This window comes from Dermacentor andersoni, chromosome 3, assembly GCF_023375885.2.
Source record: "Dermacentor andersoni chromosome 3, qqDerAnde1_hic_scaffold, whole genome shotgun sequence".
Lineage (NCBI taxonomy): Eukaryota > Metazoa > Arthropoda > Arachnida > Ixodida > Ixodidae > Dermacentor > Dermacentor andersoni.
The window spans coordinates 84052778-84073548 of record NC_092816.1 but is presented as its reverse complement, the minus strand read 5'-3'; the positions used below and the strand labels follow the sequence as shown (position 1 = coordinate 84073548).

The window sequence follows — 20771 nt, the reverse complement described above, 5'->3', positions numbered from 1 at the left end:
AAACATTGCCAGCGTCGAGCGCTTCAAGCCGTACTATGACCCACTGATACTAAGGAGCTAATAGGTGACCGGATAGCTCAATTTTCGTACCCGGGGGTAATTGTAGCGAAGAAGAGGGACGCTAGAGTGGGTCATCCTCTTCAGCTCTTTCTAGTGGGTCAATCTCTCCAGTGCTTTTGCTCGGGGAAGGGCGCTCGTGCTGGGACTCCGTGCCCTGCCGTAACGGTCGGTTCCAAACGCCGGTGACTAAAAAAAACACCTTTACACTTTATAGGAAATGTATCGTCCGCTTCTTGGTCAATTGCCCGATGTGGGTACGTGCCAAAGTCTGAAAATAATAATAATCTTCATCATCATACCTAATAGTGGGTACGTACCACTGCATGAGATCATCATCATTATCATCATCAGTCCGAACGCGGGTGACCTCGCGCCCATCACGAGTGCGGTCGACGAGAAGCAGGAGCTCATTCGAAGCAGCAAGGCGGTAGCAACCGCCGTTGGCTTGCTGTTACTGCTGACTACGGCGGCCATCCAGTCGCCTGCCTCAGCTCAGTTCTGCCCGCCGTCATACCGCAAGAAGAACCCGCAGCACACGGCGTGCATGCGGCGGAACACGTGGTGCAGGATAAAAGTCCCCGGCGTTCACCCCGAAATGCGGGCCTCGATCTTGAAGATGCACAACGATTTCCGGAGCCAAACCACACTGGGAAAACTACCGGGCTTCCCAACGGCAGCTGACATGCAGGAGCTGCTTTGGGACGACGAGTTGCCATACGTGGCACAGGTGAGCGCCGTAGAGCTGAAGCCGGAGCTGAAGCCTGTTAAACACGTCTTCTCGCCTTTCGCTATACGCCGACGCGCCGCGCCCCGTGTATCGGCTTTGGCGCTCAGCGTTTCAATACAATGTCGCGTTTTGACCTCCGCGTTGTAGCGGCGACGACAATGGGCGACTTCGAACCTTACCGGCTTAACAGAGGAGCGCGCCCAGCGGGCTGATGCGTGACTGACTCAGGCGTTAACGAGGAGCGGGAGAATAAGTTTTTGTTACGAGATATTTCTAAATATTTAGCCTGGGTGATGTCATTGAATGGCTCTGAAATTGGTCACTCTCGGAGCCACGATATAATCACCCTGCCAGGACCGTAGGGAACGTTCACCTTCCAGAATCACCCCGGTGTCCAAAGCTAATGAGACGGTTCACTGTTCAGCGGTGGACTTAAGAGACGTTTAGAGTATTTATGTAAAATACGCGAGGAAGAGGTGGAGCCACAATGGTCGTTACAGGCTTACAGTAAAGAGATATATGTTTTAATGAGGTGATATTTTAATATGATATGTTAATGAGGTGAATGGTAATTTTAGGTAGGCAAAATGCCAGACTGCAATATATGTAACAGACATTCATTAGGTCAAGCAGGCTAGGTGACCTTTCTGACCGCCACCCCGTTGCAAATGAAATACCAATAGTCATCATCATCAAACATCCGAAACCGAAACTCGTACAAACCAGGACACCACGCTTTCCAGCGGCCATCATCCACGTTCACATGAATACCACTGAGGCACATTGTATTCCATACAGCTCGTCACATTTCACATAACTTGTCACCGTTAACATCTGCGCGCCGGCATCCGAAATGAGCGATTGTCTGCAAGTGGAGGAAAACAGATGACATGTAGACCCTTAGCTATCTCCCACTCGATCAATCCGCAATTAATTTATGACCGATTTCATGAAAACGACTTCGGCAAATCAATTCCAGCATTAGGTGGATACGTCTTGCAACTATACTATCCCTGCTGACATGTAGGCGATACCTTATTATTGTACAGTGTTGCACTATGCTTGTGGTTCCTCGTTTATGGATATGTTTACAAAATGCGATGTATTTCATAGGTTCTTATTTTCACCGAAAAAAAAAATATTTTTTTTTCACTTGGTGCATATGCTTCTGATAAACCCCCGTATTTTTTTTTTTTTTTTTTTTTTGTGCGTGTCAATGCTCACAAGTTATTTCGTCGAGCATACCGGAAGGTTCTATTCGAGAACATCTAGCTCACTAATTTTGCTGACACTGAAGTAAGCTTTATAGCTGGAGATACTGCTATTCAGCACTGTACATCTGCATCCAAGTCAGCGCTCTGTTCCTTTATCTGGCCGGCTCGGCTTGTTTCTTTCTTTGCATGTTGCGCTGTACCAGTTCTAGAATGCAATACCAACTCGTCCAATCCTCAACCCTTGTGAATTAAAAAAGCAGTCCAACAAAAGCACAGTGCCATCTGCCATTACTGGGCACTACGCCATATGACATCACTGTCCAGGAATGAAAAGAGATTGTAGTGCAAATAAAGAGAAGCGCTGTTTGTAATCTTGTGCGAGTATTGTGCGCCAACGTACAATGCAGAAAAATGACTACGTGTATACGGCATGGTCTCGCGAGTCACTGCGGAAATAAAACCGTGTTTTGACCATTAGAGGGCGCAAGGTGAACCGAACCTTAAAATCGGGAAAGTAGGCAGCCATCCGCCGTATAGTATTCTGCGTTATTTCTCGTGCTACTATGTTTTGATGCACGTTTTGAGCGCGAAATAAGCAACGCCTTTCGCACACGTGTGGCGGCCAATTAAAGCTTCGAGGGATGTCGAAGAACAACGGTTGCGCGTTGAGGTGCTAAAACACCTGCAAGAACGGGCCGGCGACACCTTTCCTAATCATTCCCCGCGAGGTCTCATGATGGGGAGCAGCGGCAGCAATGGAGCGCGGCCGCTCGCCGGGAAACTTATCACGCTTTCTTAACTCGTCGATGGTTGTACTCGATCCGTTTGCACGGGCAAGCGACGAAGTCGATCGCAGCCTACCCATGTTTTGGTTCGATTTGTCTCGTAGTAGAGCGTACGAGTTATAGGCATATTGCTTATATAGGTTTCTTACCGCGGCTTGCAAGGGCGATAACCTTAAGTGCCCCGTGTCGCAGGAAATGCGGTGTCGTCGTCGTCTGTGGGTGAAAATTACCGTGTATGTTTAGGTATATGTGTGTGCCACGGCTTGCTAAATGACTTTCAGTATAGGTGGATTATACTGCCACGCCATTCTATCACTGAAGTTGCACATACTTAGTCTCATCTTCTTCACAAAGTTATACCTCTGAAATTTGAGAATCGCAGCCTACAAACAAATGTCATGGAACGAAACACCTACAGCGCATGTCTCTTATCTTAAATCTTGTCAGACTTGAATATCTAATGTGCGAAACATTGATGTGGACCTGAAAATTAGGTAAACCTATTGTCGCGGCTCTTCGAAAACTCCGGGATTGGCTCACGCAAGTGGCCGCGTTTCTGCCAGAAAGCTCGCCTTCGCGCATATAGCGTTTGCCGCCAGCGTTTCCCCGTAAACCTTTACATAAGATGCAGTTGCCGGCAAACATAACAATCAGTCAGGTATATTTGAATGCTACCATGTTCCACTCTTAAAGGCGAAGCTAAGCGTCCTCCAAATTTGGTTGGTTTTATGCGGCCCGTTAAATTGTCAGCTGTCACGCAATTAATGTTTCCTACGTCCTACTCGAAACAAATCGCAAAGAAAACACGAATTCATGACGTCACTGGTGACGCTTCCAATAGGAGCGAGGGGATAGTGTATGCGACCGCCTCCTAGATACCAGTCCTGTGCACACTGCTCTATGACGTCTTGCTACTTGGACATGAAATTTCCATTGCTAAGCCTGGCATGTTGAAAGAAGTTAAAAGCACTGCGACCTGCTCTCGAATCTAATCCCTATTAGACAATATGACATTCGGGCAATGTAACTTGACGTCATGGATCGAAGTGCAGAGACGTTATATGCTGGCAAGCCGCTCTTTGACATGACAAGCAAGCGTGGTTTGTTCGGGCGTTCTCATGAGAGGTGTGGCCACGCGCCATCATGAACGCACGAACAATGCGTCGTGTCTTGCGAATTTCTAGTTTTTCCATTTCTGTTCCTGCTTCCGTATGCTTAATCTATTTCCGCTATCATAGAACACGAAATGTGCGCTTGAGTTAGCACACAATACACTCAGTAGCACCTTCATCAGCACTGCATCATGCATTTATAATAGGAGCGTAAAGATGACAGATTTCTTGTCAGCCGAAGGTGCACATAGTAAGATCAGCGTCTTGATTTTTATTCACACATTCAGTACAGTAAGATGGCTCGAAACAAGGCGAAAACGTCAAAACAAACAAGTAATTTTTGTTTAAGACTTCAATTCGTGCGTTTGAAGCGAACAACGGTGTCGAAATGTCCCGACTGATGCTATAATAATTCTATCCGTTTTCGAGTCTCTGGAATCGGCTACGTGGCAACGCGCAGCTTCCGCTCAAGTTCTTTTCCTTATGAGCACATCTGCAGTCTTCGGCTGTACTAATTTTTGCAAAAAATGTTTGCTATATTTGCATAAATGTAGCAGTAGCGCCTGACGAAAATTTAGCCAACAAATACGTTCGAGCGTGATTTCGTCATCACTGTTCGTAAAGCCCGATAAAATAAATTGAACATGTTTTTTGTTCCTTTACCTATTTTAGCCTTGAAAATATCGGTATACAAAGCAAATTATCAAGAAAAAAAAAGACAATGTTTACCTCGCTTGACACGGACTCGAGCCCAACATTACAGGTATGTATTCCGCAGAACAAGTGCTACGAGTCACTGTCAGCAGGAATGAACGCTGTTTTTTGTCATAGAGGCTTGCACAGAAACTTCTATATCGTTATGCTCATGCAAGAAGGAGTACTTTTAAGGTCGCTACGAACTACAATGCGCAAGCGAGTAGAAAAGTGGGTCAGACCTTATGGCACGATCGCCCATCTCAGCGCCTACTTGCGCGCGCGAGGACACAGCGCGCCTAAGGCAACCATTCTTCGCGACTCACCTTCGCACGCTTACCCTCGCGCCCACAGCATGTGCGGCTGAGGGTGCGATTATGCCGGCGACTAGAGCTCGAAGGCGTGCGTCTCTATTATTTGTATTTCGCAGCTATAGTGTGTCACCGTTAGCGGCTTCTATGGGGTTCGGCGAGAGCGTGATTGTGGTGTTGGCATGGAGTCGGCTGGAAGAAGGTATCAATTCTATTCCAGTGCTGTTACGTCTTGCGCTTAGTCAGCATTAGCCAGGCCACACGCGTTGTTTTCGGCGCCAAGTGCGCAGTTTCTCTAAATGTGCTGTACAAAATCTCGAATACTTCAACTGCGCTTTATACTAAACTTATAGTTATCCCTATTTTTCTGGGAAAGCAGAAATTCCTTCTTACGAACAAACACGATCACCCTGAGAACGTGGGCGGCTAGATGAGATGAGCATTGAAATTTGAGCACACCCCTCCCTTTTTCTGCAGGCTCACGCCAGTCTCTGCACTACGCCGGACGTTGACCTGAAGCATGATGAGATTGAGAACCGCTTTACGAATCGCTTCGAACAGACGGGTCAAAACACGGCCTGGATAGGCCGATCCAACTACGAAGAGGGAGCCAACTGGACCTGGCCTATGGACGGCTGGTTCACAAAGGAGTACCCGCTCTACCTGCCGCGCGGCGTGGTCGAGTTCGCTTCCGTGAAGGCGCCAAGATAGGACACTTCGCCCTGATAATCTGGGCAAAGACGCAATGCGTGGGTTGCGGCTACGTTTACTACAACGTCGACGGGGCTACTTACCCGCACAAGTAATTTGTTTACGCCGGCGTAGCTTCCGGCGTAAACAAGGCAGACGGAGGCTCCGAAGCATCGAAGAGCAAAAATTTTACGCAGTATAGTATGGAAAGTGGACAATCGTTTACCTGATTTTTTTATAACGCAGCCAGAAGTGAGATAAATTTGATGATCTAGAGAAACAAGATATGCAGAATACATAAGACGTGAAGCCCCGTAAGCCCTTCAATTACGAATTTTAAAACAAGCTATGGCACGAAGTAGGGAAACGTACAGGGAATATTTAGGGATCTCAGTACACTAGATCAACGCAACCAACATACAGAATATGGCTCCTGCAACTGCCTGTCTACGCCTGGGCCTCTCGTTCTGCGGGCTTCAGAGCCCGGAAGTGTTCGACGTGGGACGCAATGCCTGTGGCGGAGTTTGTACGGAATCTGCTCGGCGATTGGTTTAGCACCTTTGAAGTAGACTGCTGAAGTGTCGGAGCGGTGGGATCTGCGAGCTTTTATAACGCTCTAAACGCGACGGCCTTCGCCTCTTGCAGCACCTACGCACACACGAAGCGTACGTGCGCGCACCAGTTACCGCCGTGATACAGGCACTTTGGCGGTCACCTTCTCCGACAATTCAATGCAGCGTCAAAACAAGTAGGGTACGCACACAACCCCGCGTGGTTCGGTAATGCATTGGACTCACTTTCACTGGTGATGTACACAGTTTACAGCACGCAAACAAAAAAGAAAGGTTCATGTAGGCTTGCATATGCGCCATTGGTGAAGGAATGTTTTGGAGACGTTTTTGCAGCTGCTCCCCTTCCCTCCTCTCTCCCCTAGAAAAATATACTGTGGGACAGTGTGGAAGAAACATAGCGACCTTGTGGTACGTGTAGTAGGAAGACATTGGCTATAAAATGCGCCATATTGACATGTATAGCGTGAGCAATTCTTGACGTAGGTGCGTGGAGGCACACTGTTAGAGCACGCGGTACAAATGTTGCTTTTCCTAACTTAAGCGCCAGTTTGTGGCCCTCTGTGAGGTGACGAAAATTTAAGCGCGAGCTATCCGTAACGCGTTTAGTAGGATGCCGATAGGGTCCTGCTGTTGGCACAGTGCTGTCATTCACGTAGTGCTTGTTTACTATGGCCTATTTTAGAGGAAGGAAGGAAATCAACTTTATTCGAGGTCCTGCAGACCACGAGAGCTTTGAGACTACGCACGGGACGTCGTCATAGCAAGAGATGGGTCTTGTTTATTTGTAACCTGATGTTCCCGAGACACACAGAGCCGGGCCGCCAAGCACGATCTAACACCGAATCTTTGCAAGTGTAGCGCATCCTATACTCCGCATTAGGAGCTTGTAAACTATTGCTAACAGCTTTTGACGATTTATAGGTAGCCGTTACAGGGCGGTTAGTCCATGGAAGTCCCGACTTTCGTTGCGCAGGCGAGGTTCAATGCCGACTGCGAAGGAGTATTGTCGAAAGACAAGCAGACGCGTTCGATAAAGTGACGACATGGGGTGAAATAACACGAAAAGGCCAGCCTCTATTTCTTCCGTGCCTCCATTAAACTTTCTTTTAAATCTCCATCTATCTTCATTTCATGCGCGCGTGTCTATCCATCTCGTTATGTTTGTTGAAAGCGGTATGGCAGTGCTAAAGTCATTGGGAGAAGAAGCCCACCTAAGCGATTTTTCTTTGTTATTACTGGTGTAAATTCAAATGTTTATGCTGCTAAGTTGTAGCATTACTACGGCAGTGGTATACGCCGTTATGAATGAGTAAAAATATTTTAATTTGTTAGCGAATAAATACTTAGGCAAAAGCGCATCGGCTGAGACAGAATGGACCTCTCTCTCTTATCTGGGAGAGAAGTGCCGAACGAATCTCCTCATTATTACTTTTCTTTTTCTTTACTTAACACTTCAGTTTAGTGCTTGCATGTCATAGTCTGAACGACACCCGCATGCTACGATAAACCATCAGCGATTGCTGGCTGACAATATGTCGTTACGGGTATGAGTATTTACAAGAGGTATCTACTACAACCAGGGCAGGTATCAGCCCAAGTGCAAGATCGATGCCGCCGGGCTAACGTTTCCGCCTTTGGCATGAATTGCTCAAACATGTATTCCTTGCCTCCGCTAAACCGAGTTGACAACACGCTCGCCGCAATCCGCCGTTCTAGCCCTACGCCCGCTGCCATCAAATGCGTCGTCATCTGTTATATTTAACAGATTCTCTATACGTGCGGTCAGCGCTCGCTCGGAAAACAGATTCTAATGCACTGCCAACGTTTCGTTCGTTGGTCCCTCCACATTAACAGGTACTCCTCTACTTTGTGCTCCTGATAAATCTAGATTATATATAAACGAAATAACAATCTCTCTAACCTATACTTCCCTGGATGGCCCGGTAGTTTCCATTTTTCCCTTTGCATAGCGTACGTCGCTTCAGCAAGGTACAGAAAAATTCTGCCTGTAGCAAGCTTCTACAAGAAAAGCCATATTGTTGCGGGGATGTGGCGAGTCTATAAAAACTATTTTTACACTATATATACAGGGTGAGTCAGAATAGCTAAGATGGCTGACCACCAACAACACGCAGCAACCAGTGTCTCCGATCTTCTTCCTCTCTCTGCTCTCATCATCCCGTAACAATATTATTGAATTTGGACATCCAACACCTGCAGCTCCCCTGAAATTTTTAATGGAGCCCGTCAAAAGCCAGTATGAAGTTGCTTTCACGCGATTGCAATGTCGGCGTTCCACAGGTACATTTCTATATGTACAGGGGCGGTCTAACGCAGTCCCGTCGCTGTCATTTTTGTAATGAACCTGAGACCATTATTCATTTCTTTTTGTCCTGTCATCGATTCTCGTATACGAAGCAAAAGACTCCTGGAGGCTCCCTTCCGCCAGCTTTGATTTCCACTCACTCCCGCAATTATCCTTTCTATGGGGGCCTCGGATCTTGGCTTCAGCCACAGGACTGTTTGCCTTGAAATGTGCAATTTTATTAGCAACACAAAGATATGGCTGCAATATATGTAGATGTAAAGCCTAGACGTTAGTGGCACACGCCCACTCTTGGGGATTGGCCAAGAACCGGGTTTTTGATATCCTCCTTCTTTGTTCAAAATCGACATACCAAGTCCGAGTCCTACTTTATTCTTATTCAAGCCGTCACCATGCGTGATTTATTTTAGTTTTTCTTCTTAAGCTCTTTTGATGGGCTTTTATTTATTCATTTAATCTGTGGAAGTCCTCAATGCCGTCCTTCGAGCGTAATCGAAGTGTTTGTTGACGATATTCTCACATCTGCCCTCGTGGACTCAGGAGCCACCGTATGTGTTATGGACGCTAAGCTTTGCCGTATGCTTCCAGAAGTCAAGACGCCTCTTTCTGGGCTGTCCCTCCGCACAGCCAGTGCTCAGAATATTCACCATGTAGCGGATTGCACTGCTCGGGCTGTTATTGCTGACATTCTATGTGCCGTATAATTCATAATCCTTTCCTCGTGCTTTCATGACGTTATCCTCGGCTGGAATTTTCGCTCGCGCCACAATGCCGTTATTCATTGTGCACGGGCCAATATAGAACTGTCGCCGCCGTTAGATTTGTCGCTCACCTATATTTCTTTTTCGTGGAAACTACTTGTCCAAGTCGACTCCTACGTTCCTCAGAACGTGTCAGCGGTCGTGCCCACGTACTGCAGCGGAATCTCAGACGCTGTTGCGTTACTGTCTCCATCTGACTGCTTTCTCACTTGGAAAGGTCTGCTGCTACCTCTTGCGACAGTCGACGTCATACAGGGCTTCAGCACCATTTTCGCTTGCAATCCGTCCCCATACCCTGCGATGCTGCTCCGAGGGGAATGTCTTGGCAATGTAGAAGTGATCCAGGACGTGCAAGTTATGTACGTGCCCAATGGCCATTGCTGCAGTAGTTCGAGTGCGCTTAGTGCTGTTCTTACGTGTGACCTATCGCCCAGGGATGTGTCCGGTTCTTCTACTGCCGATGACCTTACACCAGTCCAGCGGTCTCAACTTTTGTGAGTGAGTGAGTGAGTGAGTGAGTGAGTGAGTGAGTGAGTGAGTGAGTGAGTGAGTGAGTGAGTGAGTGAGTGAGTGAGTGAGTGAGTGAGTGAGTGAGTGAGTGAGTGAGTGAGTGAGTGAGAAAACATTATTTCGAATCAGAACGATTCGCGTCCGCCAAATTAGTGGGCTGGGGCAGTCGCCGAGGTTACGGCCAAGATTTCTTGCCTCTCGGCGGCTTCCTCGGCCTGCTGGACTTCCCAGAGTTGGTCTTCCAGGTTCGAGCTGAGCAGCGCGGCTAGACATCGCGCGCGGAGGCTGTCGATGGAAGCTTCGCTCGCATTGTACTGTATTAGTTGCTGGCATTCCCATAGCATGTGTTGTAGCGTGGCTCTTGTGCCACACACTCTGCATCTATCTGTTGTATATGTCTTAATAAATAGTGTGCATTAGTATCGGGCTCTTGTAGGATTTGGTTTATAGTTGTCGCCACTGGACAGCTTGCGATCTAGTGAGTTGTGGATTGGGTGGTGGATAAGTACATATTTGCATCTTGTAATGGTTGGTGATATAGTTGAACCTGGTCAATCTGTCTTCCCATTCCCATACTTCGGAGAGCCCTGTAGAGGGGTCTATGTTCATCGCAGCTCGGAAAATTAGTCCTGGAGCTACGTTGTGTGCCGCCGCTTAGGGTTGTTCTCTGCCGTTGAGTCGGTGGTGTGGGCTGGTATCCATAGGATTGGGACGCACCTGTCTTCCCTTGTTGGTTTGCCTTCTATGAGTATGTTTAGCGCCTCAGCTGAGATCCGGCCGTTCGCGAAGTTGACTACTGCCGTCTGGGAATCACTGATTATATGGTATGCGTTGGTTTGTGCTATGGCTAACGCTATAGCCGCTTCCTCCGCCGTTTCGATGCATGTCGTGTTGATAGTCAAGCTTGTGCAGCATTGTCTGTTGTGGTTAAGTACTGCTGCGACAAAGCTACGTTTGTGTTTGTAACGTGCAGCGTCTACAAAGACCGCGTCCTTGTTCCTTCCGTAGTTCCTCGCCATGTTCTTTGCCCTGCTTTTTCTCTTGCCCTCGTGGTACACAGGATGCATATTCTCGGGTAAGGAGGGTACCATGAGTTTAGCCCTTATTTCCTTGGGTATGTCCCGTTTCTCGCCGTGTTGTCTGTGGTAACGGATCCCTAATTTTTCTAGGATGTGTCTGCCCGCCGTCGTCTTGTAGAGGCGTTCGTATTGCGCTATACGTTAGGCTTCTATTAGCTCCTCTAGCGTGCTGTGCAGTCCCAGCTCTAGGAGTTACGCCGTGCTCGTGCTTAGCATGAGTCTAATCGCTTGTTTATATATCTTCCTAATCAGGCCGTCTAGCTTCTTCTTTTCTGCGGCGCCCCATCCGTGGTATTCCGCCACATAAGTGATCTGACTTATGACGAACGCCTGGATGATTCTCGTGACGCTTGCTTCTTTCATTCACTCGCGCCTGTTGGTTTTTCTCTTGATCAATCGCATCGTCTGAGAAACTTTGGCTTCGATTTTGCGAAGAGTTTCTCCGTTGGTGCCCTTGGCTTCTATGATCATTCCCAACACCTTTATCTTCTCGACTTTGGGTATGGGTTGTCCATCTTGCATCATGAGTTGTATGTCTTTGTAGGTTTGTGTGTTGTACTTATGGGGAGGTCTCCCCTTTAACGTTGGTCTGTACAGCAACAGCTCAGATTTTTCGGCCAAGCATGTTAGACCGGTGCCTTCTAGGTATTTCTCGACTGTTTCAACAGCTTCTTTTAGTCTCTGCTCAATCGATCCATCACTGCCATCGTTTACCCATATAGTGATGTAGTCTGCATAGATTGTGTGGTTAAGTCCTTCGATTCTTTTTAATTTGCTAGGAAGACCAATCAGAGCTAGGTTAAAGAGTATAGGCGATATAACCGATCCCTGCCGTGTGCATGCACTTCCAATAGGCACTTTCTCGGACGTCAGATCTCCTACCCTGATTTTTGCCTCTCTATCCGTTAAGAAGTTAAGAAGCTTTTGTGCCTCTTGGAATGTCGTTCTTCTTTCGATGTAGGACAATCTTCCCTGAGGCAACTGTTACGTCAACTGTTACTCATCGGATTGACACGGGCTCGCTACCACTATTGCGGGAACCTCCGTATCATGTATCTCCTGCAGAACGTCGTGCAATCAACGAACAAGTCGACAACATGCTTCGTTGAGAGGTGATATGACCTTCCTATAGTCCAAGGTCATCCCCTGTCGTCGTAGTTACGAAGAAAGATGGTTCTGTGCGGTTCAGTGTGGACTACTGGCGCCTCAACAAGATCACTCGCAAGGACGTCCACCCTCTCCCGAGCATAGACGACGCGATTGACAGTGTACAAGGTGCAGAATTAACTCTTTTCATCTCTAGATTTGCGCTCCGGGTATTGGCAAGTAGCCATGGCAGACGCCGATCGGCCCAAGAGAAGACAGCGTTTGTCACAACCAACGGCCTATACGATTTTGACGTAATGCCTTTTGGATTTTGTAATGTGCAGGCAACACTCGAGCGCATCACCGACACAGCTCTACGCGACTTGAAGTGGCACACGTGCTTGTACAATTATGATGACGTTCTAGCTTTTGCTCCTGATGACTTCACCACCCACCTTCAACGGCTCCGGTGCGTTTTGACGAGTTTAACAAACGCCCGCCTACAACTAAACTTAGAGAAGTTCTGATTCGCAGCTCGGCAGCTGAAAACTCTAGGTTACGTCGTGTTCAACGATCAAATACTCCCCGATCCCGCCAAATTTCGGGCCATAGCCGGATTCCCTAAGCCAACGTCCGTCAAAGAATTGCGCAGTTTCATAGGTCTCTGCTCTTACTTCAGCGCTTCATTCGCAGTTACACCACCGTCGTATCGCTTCTGACGCAGCTACTTAGAAGCAACGGACCCCTCACTTCGTAGTCGTCCGAGTGAGACGAGACCTCCACAAAGCTACGTCGTTCGCTAACGTCTCCGCCAATTTTCCGCCGTTACTACCCTACCGCCCCAACCGAGGTGCATACCGAAGTGCACAAAGATGCCAGTGTTCTCCCGTACCTGATGACAACGTCTGCTGCTTAATATCCCTGTTTACCGTTTCTTCGCTCGACCTTACCACTATCGCTTCTGATCAATGCAAGGACCATGGGATTGCCTCCCTTATAGACTTGCTTTCTGGTTCATCAGCACAACCAACCCCTCGCACGTTGCTTCCTCAAGCTCACCATTTCGCAATTCGCAACAACCTGTTCCATCGACGCAATTATAACCCCAACGGGCGCCAGTGGCTGTTAGTAGTACCTCGCAGTCTGCGTTCTGAGATATGCGCAGCTTTCCCCGCCGATTCACAGCTTGCACACCCGGGAGTTTTCACAACGTCCCAGCGCCTTCTACAGCGGTATTGCTGGTGTAGGACGTACAGCTACATTCACTAGTTTGTTCGCTCTTTCCCCTATTGTCAGCGCCGGAAATCCCCATCCTTCGACAGCCGGTCTGGAACCTTTACCTTGCCCTACCCGGCCCTTTGGGCGTGTCGGCATCGACTTCTATGGGCACCTTCCCCTGTCATCGGCTGGAAACCACTGGACCATTGTAGTAGTCGACCATCCCACACAATAAACCGAAACTGCCGCCCTCCGGGCAGCTACTGCGAGCGATGTTGCCTCCTTCCTTATTCATCGACTCACCCTGCGTTATAGGCCACCTCAGGAACTGCTCAGTAATCGCGGACGTGTCTTCTTGTCCGAAGTAATAAAGCGATTCTTAAAGGATTCCACGTTGTTCATCGTACAACTACGGCGTACAGTCCTGAAACCAATGGCATTATGGAACACTTCCACCTTACGCTTGGCGATATGCTTGCCATGTTCGTCGCCTCCGACCACACAAATTGGGACGTCATTCTGTCCTTCGTGACCTACTCGTACAACACCGATACTCGGAGAACCAACCGGCTTTTCACCCTTTTTCTTGCTGTACGGTGGGCACACGTATCTCACCATCGACACAATTCTACCATGTGCTCCCATTTTCCGCGGCAAGACATGCTGATGTGTGCCACAACCTCGCTCGGGCCTTTACCTCCGATAACCAAGTGCACCAGAAGAGCACTTGCGGTGACACCACTTCCACACCCACCTTCCTCCCTGGAGTACTTGTGTGGCTATCGGTTCCTTCTGCAGTACCTGGTCTCTCTCCAAAACTACTGCCCAAGTATGAAGGGCCTTACCGTGTCGTCAAACGCGCATCCCCGATCAACATCGTGATCGAACCCGTTGAACCATCTTCGAATATGCCCCGTCATAGACGAAACATTCTCAGCGTCAAGCGCTTCAAGCCGTACTATGGTCCACTGGTACTGAGGAGCTGTTAGGTCGCCGGATGGCTCCCTTTTCGTTCCCGGGGTTAATTGTAGGAAAGAAGAGGGACGCTATAGTGCGTCATCCTCTTCAGCTCTTTCTAGTGGGTCAATCTCTCCAGCAGTTTTGCTGGGGGAACGCCGCTCATGCTAGATGCTCATGCCCAGCTCTAACGGTCGGTTCCAAACGCTGGTGAGCTAAAAAGAACACCTTTACACTTTATAGTAAATGGATCGTCCGCTTCTTGGTCAATTGCCCGATGTGGGTACGTGCCAAAGTCTGAAAATAATAATAATCTTCACCATCACACATAATAGTGGGTACGTACGACGGCATGAGATCACCATTATCATCATCAGTCCGAACGCGGGTGACCTCGCGCCCATCACGAGTGCGAGCGACGAGAAGCAGGAGCTCATTCGAAGCAGCAAGATGGTAGCAACCGCCGTTGGCTTGCTGTTACTGCTGACTACGGCGGCCATCCAGTCGCCTGCCTCGGCTCAGTTCTGCCCGCCGTCATACCGTCAGAAGAACCCGCAGCACACGGCGTGCAAGCGGCGGAACATGTGGTGCAGGATAAAGGTCTCCGGCGTGAACTCCACAGAGCGCGCATTGATCTTGAAGCTGCACAACGATTTCCGGGGCCAAACCGCTCTGGGAAAACTACCGGGCTTCTCAACGGCAGCTGACATGCAGGAGCTGCTTTGGGACGACGAGTTGGAATACGTAGCACAGGTGAGGGCCGCAAAGCTGAAGCCGGAGCTCGTCGTCTCGCTTTCTGCTATAAGCCGACGCGCCACGCCCCGTGTATCGGCTTTGGCGCTCAGTGTTTCAATACAATATCGCGTTTAGACTCCCGCGTTGTAGCGGCGACGACAGGGCCAACTTTGAACCTTACTGGCTTAACGGAGGAGCGCGCCAAGCGGGCTAATGCGGTACTGATTCAGGCGCTAACGAGGAAAGGGAGAATAACTTTTTCTTACGAGATATTGCTACATTTTTAGCCTGGGTGACGTCGTGGGGTTCCTCTAAAATTGGTCACTGTAGGAACCACAATATATTCACCCAGCCAGGACTGTAGGGAACGTTCACCTTGCGGGATCACCGCGGAGTCCAAAGCTGACGAGAGCATTAACTGTTCAGCGGTCGACTTAAGAGACGTTTAGGGTATTTGTGGAAGATACGCAGGAAGAGGTGGAGGCACCACGGTCGTTACAGGCCTACAGTACAGAGATATATGTTTTAATGAGGTGATATGTGAATATGATATGTTAATTAGGTGAATGATAATTGGACGTAGGAAAAATGCCAGACTGCAATAGATGTAACAGACATTGATTAGGTCTAGCAGGCTAGACGACCTTTCTGGTCGCCACTCCGTTGCAAATGAAATACCATAGTCATTATCGTCAGACATCTGAAACCGACACTGGTACAAACCAGGACACCACGCTTTCCAGGACACCACGCTTTCCAGGTTTCATACAGCTCGTAAGCTTTCAGATAACTTGTCACCGTTAACATTTGCGTGCCGACATCCCAAATGAGCGATCGTCTGCAAGTGGAGGAAAACAGACCACATGTAGACCATTAGCTATCTCTCGCTAGATCAATTCGCAATTCATTTCTGACCAATTTCATGAAAACGACTTCGCCAAATCAATTCCAGCATTAGGCGGATGCGTCTTGCTGCTATAGTATCCCTGCTGACATGTATGCGATACCTTCTGATTGTAAAGTGTTGCACTATGCTTGCGGTTCCGCGTTTACGGATATCTTTCCAAAATGCGATGTATTTCATAGGTTCTTATTTCCACCGAAAAAAAAAATTTTTTCACTTTTTGCACATACTTCTCCTGATGAACTTTGGTCTTCTTTATTTTTTTTTTGTTTTTGAGCGTGTCAATGTTCATAATTTATTTCACCGAGCTTAGCGGAAGGTTCATATTCGAGAACATCTAGCTCACTAATTTTGCTTACACTGAAAGAAGCTTTACAGCTGGAGATACTGCCATTCAAACTCTATTATACAGTGTTGAATACATCCAATAGAGAAAACAATATTAGAAAAGCAGTCGAACAAGGGCACTACGCCATATGCTGGTATGACTATGTAGGAATGAAAAGAGATTCGAATGCAAATAAACAGAAGCGCTATTTGTAATCTTGTGCGCGTATTGTGCTCCAACGTACAATGAAGAAAAGTGCCTGCGTGTATATGACGCGGTCTCACGACTAAGTGCGGAAATGAAAGTGAGTTTTCTCCGTTAAAGGGCGCAAGGTGAACCGAACCTTAAAGTAGGGAAATGAGGCAGCCATCCGCAGTATAGTATTCTGCGTTATTGCTCGTGCTTCTATGTTTTGATGGACGTTTTGGGCGCGAAATAAACAACGCCTTTCGCACACGTGTGGCGGCCAATTAAAGCTTCGAGGCATGTCGAAGATTGAAGTGCTAAAACACCTGCAAGAACGTGCCGGCAACACCTTTCCTAATCATTCCCCCGCGAGGTCTCATGATCGGGAGCAGCGGCAGCAATGGAGCGCGGCCGCTCGGCGGGAAACTTATCACGCTTTCTTAACTCGTTGATAGTTTTTCTCGATCCGTTTGCATGGGCAAGCGTCGAAGTCGATCGCAGCCTACCCATGTTTTGGTTCGATTTGTCTCGTGGTAGAGTGTAAGAGTTATTGGCATTTTCCTTAGATAGGTTTCTTACCGCGTTGCTACAGCTAAGATAGACGACTGTACGAGTGTATCGTATGGCCAGCAAGGACTGACTTTAACGCTATAACGTTAAAGACCCCGTGTCGCAGGAAATGCGGCGTCGGCGTCGTTGTCTGTGAGTGAAAATTACCGTATATGTTTAAGTGTATGTGTGGGCCACGGCTCGCTAAATGACTTGCGGTATAGGTGGATTATACTGCCACGCCATTCTATCCCTGAATTTGCTCATACTTAGTCTCACCTTCTTGACAAAGTTATACCTCTGAAATTTGACAATCACAGCCTACAAACAATTGTCGTGGAACGAAACACCTACAGCGCATGTCTCTTATGTTAAATCTTCTCAGACTTGAATATTTATTGTGCGAAACAATAATATGGACCTGAAAATTAGGTAAACCTTCTAGCGCGGCTCTTCGAAACCTCCGGGATCGTCTCACTCAAGAGGCCGCGTTTCTACCAGAAAGCTTGCCTTCGCGCATATAGCGTTTGCCGCCAGCGTTTCGCCGTAAACGTTTACATAAGATGCAGTTGCCGGCAAACATAACAGTCAGTCAGGTATATTTGAATGCTACCACGTTCCGCTCTTAAAGGCGAAGCCAAAGCGTCCTCCACATTTTGTTGGTTTTATGCACTCCGTTAAATCGTCGCATCACGCGATTCAATCGTCGTCACGCAGTTCATGTTTCCTACATCCTACTCCAAACAGATCGCAAAAAAGCACAAATTCAAGACGTCACTGGTGACGTTTCCACTAGGAGCGAGGGGGTGGTGTATGCCATCGACTCCTAGATACCAGTCCTGTACACACTGCTCCATGATGTCGTGCTACTTGGACATGAAATTTCCGTTCCCAAGCCTGGCATGATGAAAGACGTCAAAACACTGCGACCTGCTCTCGAATCTAATCCCCATTAGAGAATATGACATTCGGGCAAGGTAACACGACGTCATGGAGCGGATTTCACTGACATGATATGCTGGCAAGCCGCTCTTTGACATGACAAGCAAGCGTGGTTTGTTTTGGCGTTCTCATGAGAGGTGCGGCCACGCGCCATCGTGAACGCACGAACAATGCGTCGTGTTTTACGAATTTCAAGTTTTTTATTATCTGTTCCTGCTTCCGTTGGCTTAATTTCCGTTGTCATAAAACAATAAATTTGTGCTTGTGTCAGCAGGAAATACACTCCGTAGCACCTGGATTCGCGCAGCATAATGCATTTATAGCAGGAGTGATAAAAGATTACCGATTGCTCCGTCAGTGAAACGTGCACTTAGTCCAGAGTTCATAAACGTCTTGATTTTTATTCACACGTTTAGTACAGTAAGATGATTCGAAACAAGATGAAAACGTCAAAACAAATAAGCAATTTTCGTTTAACACTTCAGTTCGTGCGTTTGAAGTGAACAACGGAGTCAAAATGTCCCGACTAATGCTATAATATTTCTATCCGTTTTCGAGTCTCTGCAATCGGCTATTTGACAACGCGCAACTTCTGGTCAAGTTCTTTTCCTTCCGAGGACATTTGTAGTCGCCGGCGGTACGAAGTTTGGTAAAAAAGGCTTGCTTACATTTGCATCAATGTTGCAGTAGCGGCTGACGAAAATTCAGCCAACAAGTACGGTTGAGCGTGATTTCGTCATCACTGTTCGTAAAACTCGACAAAATAAATTGAACGTGCTATTTTGTTCCTTTACCTATTTTAGTCTTGAAAATATCGGTGTACAAATCAAATTATGAAGAAAATAAACAATGTTTACCTCGATTAACACGAACTCAGGGCCAGCATTACAAGTATGTATTCCCCAGAACCAAGTGCTACGAGTCACTGTGAGTAGGTATGAACTGAGAGACGCTGTTGTTATATCACCGAGGCTTGCACAGAAACGTATATAATGTTACGCTCATGCAGAACGAGTACTTTCACGGTCGGTACGAACTACAATGCGAAAGCGCGTCGAAAAATGGGTCAGACCTTGTGGCCCGTCTGGCTCAGCGCCTACTTTGCGCGCGTGAGGAGACAGCGTGCCTCAAGCAACCATTCTTTGCCCTCGCGCCCACACAATGTGCGGCTGAGGGTGCCATTATGCCCCGACTACGGTTGGAAACCGTGTGTCTCTACTACTCGCATTTTGCAGCTATAGTCTGTCACAGTTAGCGGCTCCTATGGGGCTTGGCGCAAGCGTGATTGTTGTGTTGGCGTGGAGTCGGCTAGAAGAACGCATCAATTCTATTCCAGTGCTATTCCTTCTTGCTCTTAGTCAGCGTTAGTCAGGCCACACGCGTTGTTTTCATCGCCAAGCGCGCAGTTACTCTAAATGTGCTGTACAAAACCTCGAATACTTCAACTGCGCTCTATACTTTATGTTTATCTTTATTTTCCTGGGAAAGCTCAAATTCCTTCTTACGAACAAACACGATCATCCTGACAAGGTGGGCGGGTAGATGAGATGAGCATTGAAATTCGAACACACCCCTCCCTTTTTCTGCAGGCTCACGCCAGCCTCTGCACGACGCCGGACGGTGACCTGAAGCATGATGATGTTAAGAGCCGCTTTACGAGTCGCTTCGAAAAGACCGGTCAAAACTTGGCCTGGATAGGCCGATCCAACTACAAAGAGGGAGCCAACTGGACCTGGGCTATGGACGGCTGGTTCACAAAGGAGTACCCGCTCTACCCGCCGCGCGGCGTGGTCGAGTTCGCTCCCGTAAAAAACGCCAAGATAGGCCACTTCACCCAGATAATCTGGGCAAAGACGCGCTACGTGGGTTGCGGCTACGTCTACTACAACGTCGACGGGGCTCGTTACCCGCACATGAGGCAATACACCTGCAACTACGGTCCTTCCGGAAACTACAAAGGGAAGCGCATCTACCAGGAAGGTCCGACGTGCAGCGCCTGCCCGAACTCCACTCGCTGCCTCTGGACCGCCGGTCTGTGCAGCGGTCCGCCGGGCGGTCAAAGTTGGGGGAGGCCGCCGTACAACAGGCGTCCGCCGGTCGGCCGCACCTCCCCACGGCCCACACCGACTCCGTCTCGACGAACTCCGGGCTGTCCGCCCTGTCCGTGCCTGCGCTCTATGCTGCAGCGCTATCCGTCACCGCACGCCACACATAGGCGGGACCCGCCGTATGCACAGGATCCGGCGCCGAGGCCTTACCCGTTACCCTACGACTCGCGGCTGGGCGGTGGGCTGCCTGGTTGCAAAGGCGTAGAGGGTTACAAGCCAGGAGAGCCTGGGCAGCCAACTTGTGTGGAGAATGACTCTGGCGGCAGCGGAGGCATTCCTAGGGCCGACTACAGTGACGGAGCGCATGATGGACGTCCTGGCCCTGGTGCAGATTTCTGGCTGTCCTTCGTTACAGGCGTCGTCACTGTATTGTCAGTGGCAGCGCTCAGCGTGTTCTTTGTCTTCTGGCGCGCCAACGCCTCGGCAGATCGCGCGGAAGCAAAGCTGTCGACCGACGCGACGGTGACGCCGGCCTACTAGGGCACGCCGGCGTAAGAAGACGCAATTGTCAAAACGTGTGCCGACGAACGACGGCCGTAATATACGAAGCCCCGCCTGCACAGGCTGTTGGTGGAAATAAAAATTGCGCACGGGCCACAGAGCAACGTGCTGGGGCAACATTTTGAACTCCTTGCACAATTCGTTACAGCTTCGTTGATATCGCTGTTTCCTTTTTTTTTTCAACACACACAAGGACGCACACGCACTAGTACTTAAGTAATGTGGCGTGGCGAGGGTTGGACATCTGCTGCTGCTGATGATAATGATGACATCTTGTGAATGAACAATTGCTCTTGAAGACATCTAGTTATGGACAGGTCACGGACAAGTAGAGTGCGGCGACAATTGTCAGTGCAGTCACAAGGTGTCACAAAGGCTATCGCCTTCATCCTATACCACAATACATTCCCTAGCTGT

At 48.5% G+C, this 20771-nt stretch overlaps 1 protein-coding gene across 1 annotated transcript; it reads left to right on the top strand.

Annotated features, from left to right (window-relative positions):
- Positions 1-277: 277 nt before the first annotated feature.
- On the top strand, positions 278-20430 carry LOC126544124 (uncharacterized). The gene is made up of 5 exons (XM_050191351.3): positions 278-787; positions 5380-5607; positions 12271-12395; positions 14437-14854; positions 19335-20430. Exons 1-5 carry the CDS (start codon positions 278-280, stop codon positions 20331-20333), a joined length of 2280 nt encoding a protein of 759 aa, XP_050047308.2. The 3' UTR covers positions 20334-20430.
- Positions 20431-20771: the final 341 nt, after the last annotated feature.

Coding starts and splice junctions, on each gene's coding strand:
- LOC126544124 (XM_050191351.3), top strand. CDS start 278: ATGTATCGTCCGCTTCTTGGTCAATTGCCCGATGTGGGTACGTGCCAA. Junction 5,608..12,270: donor TCGCTTCCGTGAAGGCGCCA/AGATAGGACACT, acceptor TGTAATGTGCAG/GCAACACTCGAGCGCATCAC. Junction 12,396..14,436: donor ACCCACCTTCAACGGCTCCG/GTGCGTTTTGAC, acceptor CACACATAATAG/TGGGTACGTACGACGGCATG.